The sequence below is a fragment of the Pavona decussata genome, unplaced genomic scaffold (genome assembly GCF_977016875.1).
Source record: "Pavona decussata unplaced genomic scaffold, jaPavDecu1.1 SCAFFOLD_40, whole genome shotgun sequence".
NCBI lineage: Eukaryota > Metazoa > Cnidaria > Anthozoa > Scleractinia > Agariciidae > Pavona > Pavona decussata.
The window spans coordinates 2,627,358-2,635,655 of record NW_028145462.1 but is presented as its reverse complement, the minus strand read 5'-3'; the positions used below and the strand labels follow the sequence as shown (position 1 = coordinate 2,635,655).

General features: G+C 38.0%; 1 protein-coding gene across 1 annotated transcript; it reads right to left on the bottom strand.

Annotated features, from left to right (window-relative positions):
* Nucleotides 1–328: 328 nt before the first annotated feature.
* On the bottom strand, nucleotides 329–3,071 carry LOC146483196 (adenosine receptor A2a-like). The gene is made up of 2 exons (XM_085106204.1): nucleotides 2,907–3,071; nucleotides 329–1,119 (listed from the first exon to the last, which is right to left on the bottom strand). Exons 1-2 carry the CDS (start codon nucleotides 2,944–2,946, stop codon nucleotides 329–331), a joined length of 831 nt encoding a protein of 276 aa, XP_084962330.1. The 5' UTR covers nucleotides 2,947–3,071.
* Between the last annotated feature and the right edge of the window lie 5,227 nt (nucleotides 3,072–8,298).

Here is an 8,298-nt window from a genome sequence, read left to right as displayed (position 1 = left end):
TTTTCAATTGTAATAAAAAAGATAAACGGAACTGGTAGAAGTTACTCAGAATAACTAGTTATAAAGAGTTAATCTAGCTGAGTAAAAAAATTGAATATTTAGCGTTTAAGGTTGTTGGCAATAACGCGTTAAAATTAGAAAAGGAATAAGAAAAATAATGAAAAGTAGTTTTAAAAATGGTAATAAATAAATACGTCAGGAAGATAATAGGTAAGCATTTTTGTTTTTTTATTATGAGCCCGTTTAGATGAAACGCTAGAGTTTAGAAAAACTATTGAGGATTTTAACAGAGGAAAGAATTTTTATTTTTGCTCGTGTTACACCCAGTTCAGTTGCTGGGATGCACTGCTTGGGCCACAAATCTAAATACAAACTTTCTCATTTCTTTTTGCCGCCAGCAATAAATCAGTGGATTTAGAAGCGAGTTTAACATAACACAAGTTTTCATCCAAGATAGAACCGATCTGGAAGGTGCGTGAACACCCAAAAGTATAAATAAGAGAAGGAAAGCCGTGGGCAGCAAACACAACATCACGGCACCGACCACATACACAGTTGTCTTGAGCGCTTTGCTCTCTTTAAGGAATTGTTCGACCTCTTCTTGTGGAAGCTGTTGAGTTTTGATCATCTTTTGATGCCGGCGTGTTTCCTGATACAAAACTACGTAAGCAATTGCGATAAAAAGAACACACAAGATAAGGACAAGACTTAATAAAGAATAGAAAATCGTTTTCGCGGCTGATATTTGGTTCAATACCTCACATGAAAAAGAAAAGATCCAACACAACATTATTGCCACCTTAATGTTTTGCGTTTTCACGACGTTACGGTAGTGCATAGTGAATTTAATCGCTAAAAGTCTCTCGCAAGTAACTAGCATCAGTTGAAGACAGGAGCAAATAATCATGACGTGTAAAATGGAAACGGCATAACTACGAATTGTGCTGGCGAGGTTGTCCTTACCAAGTAACATTAACACCAACTCCGTGAGAAAAGATGGTTGCACGATTAGACCGGTTAATGCGTCAGTGGCCGCTAAACATGCCAGTAAGATGTTGGCGTTGCTCTGGAGTCTTGGTCTCCTTTTCACAGCCATGATCACCAACACGTTGAGCAGAACTGTGAAAGGACAAGTGATGCTGGTAATGATGATGTTGACGATTAAACTGACATCGACCGGGGAATTTTTGCTCTCGTCGTCCATAGTATCTCGAATAAGTAATGGTAATGATGGTCAAATTTAAAACCAGTGAGCTTGGAAATGTTCTACACTGGGTGCTTCAGTTGGTGAAGACGAATGATCAAGACTGCTTCTGTAAATTTTTGTTAATCATCTTTACTGCTTTTCTGTTCTGTTGGACAAATGTTTTCCAGCAACATTTTCCCATACCATCATTGTTTAACTCCATTACGCTCCATTAAGTAATTTACAGTCTCATGCAGCAATGAGGATAATCGTTTACCGTGGAAATTATTCTTGATAGTATAAAGACTATGGAGGTACTTCAATTTACGCGAGGCTTTGAGAATTTCCGTCTACCGACCGGTTGTGTTTATGAAGTTAACAAAAGAATCACGTCCTTGTCAGGTAAATGAACAGATATACAAACACAAAAGATTAGCTTTGTTAGTTTTTTGACAAAGAATACCGAAAACAAATATAATAAAATCCAAGCGAGCGCGAAACAATTGAATGTCTCTTTGCTGTTTGACTATAATAAGGGCCTCTACAGACGAGGGAAATTGTTATCGACGATTATTGGTGTTGGGAAATGCGTTTCCACACACGAAAAGTTTAGTTGTCGGTAACCTGTTTGTTTTGAACGAGCTGGAAAGTTGCTCGTAATGCGCTGTGTACATTGTGAAGGAAATAAAATTTTATGTCCCGATGTTGATGTCTGTGTCATTTACTTCAAAGACGGTTGGATACCTTATTATGTTTACACAATGTAGTATTGTTTATCGTCACGATCCCGAAGTGGACGAGAACCGAAAGCCATTTGTTAGACAGAGAACAGACGGAATAGAGCTCAGCTTAGATTTGTTTTCTGTGGCCTATCCTATTTATGCGTTTGGAATTAAACGGAAAAGCCGCACGCTATTACTTGGACGGCACATCCCGGTATAGGGTATACATGGGACTTTCCTCTCCCCACCTTCCCCCCCCCCCCCCCCCAACCAAGATTCCCAATAGCAAAAAAACAACAACCTTTTAAAGTTTTTAAACTGAATATTTTCAAACGTAATAAAAAAGATAAAGGGAACTGGTGAAAGTTATTCAGAATAACTAATTGTAAAGAGCTAATCTAGCTGAGTAACAAAATTGAATATTTAGTTTTTAAGGTTGTTGGAAATAACGTGTTAACATTAGAAAAGGAATAAGAAAAATAATGAAAAGTAGTTTTAAAAATGGTAATAAATAAATACGTTAGGTAGTTCAGTAATAGGTACCTGTTAAAAGCCAATAATTAGCATTTTGTCTTTTTATTATAAGCCCGTTCAGATTAAACGCTAACGTTTAATAGCCAGAAATGCCCCCATTTGTTTGGCTGATGCTTAAAACAAACGGTCACCGATTTGACGAGGAATGCTCTCCCCTGTTTGGACGTTTGACAAAAATATCTGGTTTATCGTTTGACCTTAACATTTAAACGCAGTTCATCCGCATTCGTTAAGATCAGTCACATGCACACCTCTGTAAACCCCAATACAAATCAACTGTCTGATAGCAAGGGAGGGTTTGAATAGGTGGCAGGGAAAGGCTGGGGTTGATGAATTATTAAACAGTAGAATTAACTTATACCAACTCCTGCTCAGCTAATTAGTATTCATTAACTTTTGATACAGGTCTCTACTGATTAAAATGCAAAAGAAAAAAAATATTACTTCAAAGAATGCCGTTTTACCTCCTATCCAGTATGTTGAAGGCCATTTTCCACTGTACATTTGCCAAATGGCGGTTAATGCCCCAAATAAGTAAGTAGAGCGTCTTAGGAGGGTAGCGTTCCCCAGTTAACTTCGCCACTTCACAAATGAATTTGCACAGCCAGAAGTTTAAACTCTTTGCGGACATGTGCTCGAGTCGAGGTGACAAGTCTTTGACATCAGTTTTCTCACGTCCTTTCCCTCCAACTGTTTCCAGCCTGCGATTTTTTGTTCATTCTTGTGTTTTGCCAGGTAGTGAAAACGTTCACCGCCCATTTTGTATTGAATTTCGTATTTTTAGGTACTGTTTCAGACAGTAAGGCAATTTCTTCCGCTTCAGTTTTCGGGGAACGAAAACGACCTTTCGCCATGCTCACGGTTTACCAGTGACGGAAAATTATAAATTATAAATTATAAATTATAAATAGTTCTACTATTGTCCCGTGCTCTCCCTCCTATGGGACCTATGATATTTTGACATGCACGTCTAATGACTGAATCGCATAAAAAATATTTTGTATTCAATCTTGTTGTTTCTTTTCACAAGTACGATAAAATATTCGGGTCCGATCTTCATGGGCTTTACAATGGCTCGCCTTTGGGCGCGCCATTGTAAACGCCCATGCAGATCTCCCGCTCATATTTTATCTACCTCAGTGTAATACTTAAGGTAGGACTGATAAGCGACTGTGCCAAGTGTGTAACAAAAGACAATATTGACCCGCAAACGCAGTATTTTGTCGCTTTCTGTTCCTTTTTGTAATTATATCCTTATACGTAAATACATAAATGGCAATTCATGATCCATCTGAATTTTTGCTTTTTACAATGCGGTTTCCCAGACTTTTAGTATTAATGGAAAATAAATCAAGACTTAACCAGGTGATCGAAGAGGAAAAAGATCAATTTTCATCACACGAAAAAGCTAAGAAAAAACAAGAGCTGCTAGTCCATGCAAATGGACAGAAATACTCAAATTCAATCCAAAAGAGAATTTTCTGAAGTATCCAAGAAATTGTTCCTTCAGCATACAAACTTTTAAGGCCGATCAAGAGTCCGATATCTTAAAGTGCCCCTGGGACGAAAATTTCATTTTCCATCTTTTTGCATTTTCGTGTAGAATATGACCTTCTTACTCATGTTACCAAATTTCAATCCTTTACGGCGATTGGAAGTATTTTTTTTAACCTTTTATTCGAGATTTTACGGCCGCCACTACTTGCCCTTGATCCGGAAGTTAACAAGGCCGCTTGGCTCAAATTACAGGAAGTGACGTCATTGGCTCAACACGAAAAATTCCACATGGCTAATTTTCATATGGATTCTACTTCATAAACTGTATTCTGCTGTTTACAGTCTGCATAAGTATCGTGATCTATTGTGGGAATTGGCGACGAGTTCAAAGTCTGGAAGATGAGGCATGGGAAACAACATGGCCATGTTAGACCTGCTGTATCCTATATTCGTTTTCCCGATGGACTTAGCTATAGTAGCTTGGATTGGCATCGCTTCTGGCCTCTCACTGGACCTTTCGTCCGTCCGGCCCAGATATCTCCGCAGGTGAACGAAAAGCACTGAGAATTCTTGAGGAACTCAATAAGTCCAAGACCGTGGAGAGAGGCCCTTGGCCTGAGAAATCGCGTCTCCCTCTTGCCACAAACCATTACCCTTTTTTTCTAGTTCCATTCCCCTTTGAATGTGCTGCGACCGAACACAAGTCGCAATTTGGGAAAACGGCTCTTTCCAAAGTGCTTTACGTGCTTCTAAAATTTATTCCTAAAGACGTCCCCGCGATCCGAAACTTTTACGCGCCTAGGTACGAGGTAGTTTTCAAACGATAGTCAACCATCTCAACTTTTATAATTTTATTAGTAAAAGGCTCTGTTGTAATTGTACAATGAAGATATTAGCTAAAAGAAATCAATTTAAATATGTGTGTGAATAATAATGTTTTGCAACGTAAGAATTATGGTCATTAATGCGAATGTTGCAAGGTTCTTTTAAACTTCTTTCTTTTGTTACCAACTCTGTTCTTAACTCGGTTCCCAACATTTCCTTCTTCACAAATTAACCGAGACGCATTCGAGGTCTGCATATCACTGAGGCTTTCTTAACTTCATTTCTTGTGTTTTCCGTTTTCATGAATCCTTGCAATCATTTTGGCATTGAGTGTCCTCCTTTCCACAAACACCTATCCATTTGGAGTTCTTTATAGGCTCAGGATAAATTCGTTTGGTTTCTTTGTCAAATTGGAGTTTCACTGGCAAATAGTCAGCACCTAACACACCTTTTCTGAAATACAAATAATAAAAAATCAACCGAGTTAAATGAAACTTCCGCCCACCCCCTCTCCTTTCAGGACCATTTATAAAGTATACATCCTACAAATGCTGGGTATCATCTAATCAAATAATACCCCCCTTAATTTCTTTGATGGTATGGAAACAGGGTTTACCCTCAGCCAGCTAGACAATCAATCAATCGCAAAGGAAAACTCAAGAAATTCCAACGCAACATATAGTGACGACAAGTTTTTAAACAGTGCAATAAAAACTGACAAATTTTGGTATGATAGGTTGTGAGCGCTGAGCAGAACCCCACCTCTCACGCACCCGTGTGCCCACTCAAAATTCCCGGAATTCATTAAATTGCTCCTTCATATCAAAAGCTTTCTCCTAGCCATATGAGACTTACCTGGAAATAGTAACCTTCAGCATGTAAGTCATCTTCAAGTTTTCAAAGTTTCCAAGAACGAATTGTTCGAATATCTTAATTTTGTCTTTGTCAGGTTTCCTTCCTAGTCTTCCGTACACTTCCTGAAAATAGACAAGAAGGAATTGAGCTGTTAAAAGAGTGAAAAGGGTAGTTTGAGTAAAACAAAAAGAATATTCGTCAAAGTGACTCATATCGTTTTTGTAATTTGCCATTTTGAAACGAACGTTTCGGTTTTTATTTAGCTTGGAGTTTCAACAGGCAAATGATAACTCCAAAAATTAGATGCAGGGAACAGAAAGCATTTTCTTCGATCCTCTGTAAACTTATAACTAAACCTGATCATGGTATTGTGTTAATTCAAACTAAATTCAGGGAGTGTAGAGTTGAAGATCCTGATCAATGCGAATGGACCATTTCCGAGTTTCTGTGAACCTCATTATGAAAGCGAGGCAAGCTCAAATCTTTTCTTATGAAAATTAGTTTTGTTTACATATGAATAAAAACTAATTTTCATAATAAAACTTTGCACTTAGCCTCGCTTTCATAATGAGGTAATAAGCAACTCGGAAATGGCCTGTTAAAATGTAACGTGGGAGACGATAACAGGTTACCAGTGCCCCTCCTGCCGGGGGTTGCCTCGGGAAGAACAGGAAATTTCCCAAACTGTATGCCACCAGCTTGTTGTCATGGAGACAATGTGGCTGTAGCACGTGCGGGTGTGCTCCAATGATGACCTGCACACCAAGAGACATTAGATGTTTGCTTATACGAAGCTGACAGGGTAGTGGGTGTCTGTGAAGTTCTCGTCCAAAGTGGATGAAGACAACGATGATGTCGACTTTAGCCTTAAAAAGTTAAAATCACGGCGTTAGTGATCAGGGTATCCGCGCCATTTAGTTTCAGGGCGTCATAACTTTTGATTGGAGTGACATAATATAAAGTGTTTTTTAGTCGATGTTAGAATGATTATTGAATATACCATAATATAAAATAAATTTTTTTGCGCTAAAATTTGTGGCTTGATTTTGCCTCCCAAATACTAAAATTTTGATAAATCAAATGGTAACATATATGACAGCTAGAATGGCGAGTTTTTTAAAAGGGTCAGTGTATTACGATCCTTTTTGATAGTTAATTGACATCTTTATCATGTATAATTTTTAAGACAGTGTAACATAAGAAATGTAGTTTTATCTTTTGAGGAATAAAGGCCATTATTATTATTATTAATATTATTATTATTATTATTATTATTAATTATTATTATCATCAATATTATTATTATTATTATTATTATTATTATTATTATTATTATTATTATTATTATTAACAAATCGTAAAAAGTAGTCAGTTGGAACTGGCCGAAAATTGCTCTCCTTTACTACTGCAAAGGTTAACGGTCTACACATTAAAATGTCTCTGATGGAGAATTCCATTGGGCTATAGCTAACAAATATGGAATTTGTTTGGCCAACAGGAATAACAAGCACAGTCTACCCTTAAAATATTTTTCAAGAGGCTAAAGTGAGCCTAATGCAGCTTAATATTTATTCATCAGTTAGACCTTTTTCAAATTGGTGACGTCTCTGGTGGCAATGTCTTCCGTATAAATGGCAGGACCAGCTTCGAACAGCATCCTCATTTCTGTGCAATTTTTATTGTTAGACGGGGAGTCACAATAACCAAGAAATCCAATCTTTATTCCTTTTGCTTCCAGAATGAGAGGTTTCTATAAGTAATCAATTAAGAGAGAGTAGTTATTAATACATGAACTTAAACCACATATCTGGAGCTGCTCAATGTTAGCATCAAACGATCTTTTCGTAGCCTTCGTGTGTATGCAGAATTTAAATATAACAGTAGTTACATCCCAGGAATACTAGCAAAGGGAGCATACCAGGAATGCCAGGAGTAGCAAACATACCAGGCTTTCTACTGTTGTAAAAAGCTTTTCACTTTTGGATGCAACAGGCCGCTTTTCCTAGTTGCTGTGAACCTTATTATGAAAGCGAGGCTAATTGCAAAGTTTTTATTACGAAACTTGGTTTTCATTCATATGTAAACATAACTAATTTTAATATCAAATGTTTTGCACTTTGCCTCGCTTCTATAATGACGTTCACAGCAACTCGGAAATGGCCTGTTAATAAAGTAGATAAGTTACCTGTGAAGTGTCCCACTTTCCATAACTATCACCAAAATGTCTAACGCCTGCCTTTTTTAGCATCTCTACTGTGAAGTTGACACCTTTAGAGCCAAAGTCGTGTAAATGATTGTTGGCGAGTGTGACTGCATCAAACCCTGCAAAACTGGCAACAGGAGGTCTCGATCATTCATCATCATCATCATCGTCATTATCACCCTCACCATAGCCACTATCATCATCACCATCATCATCATCTTTATCTCGTTCAAACCCCCAGCATTTGTGTTCACCCTCGGTAGATTTAATGCTCTGCCGAACTAAGCTTCAGAGAAAAGGGGAGCTGCAGGAGCCCCAATTCCTTCTCGCCCCCCCCCCCCCCCCCCCCTTAACACACACACACACATACACACCTCAGCTTTTGCAATCGCGCTCGGCTAGTTTAATACTCGGCCAACACTCAGAGAAAATGAAGGCTGTAAGCAGCCTAACGTGTTTATTTTTCTCGAGTATGC

Bases quoted from the DNA above. Each gene is read 5' to 3' on its own strand.
- LOC146483196 (XM_085106204.1), bottom strand. From the start codon at position 2,946: ATGTACAGTGGAAAATGGCCTTCAACATACTGGATAGGAG. The intron at 1,120-2,906 runs GTAAAACGGCAT...GTCCTTTCACAG, and splicing joins TTCAACATACTGGATAGGAG to TTCTGCTCAACGTGTTGGTG.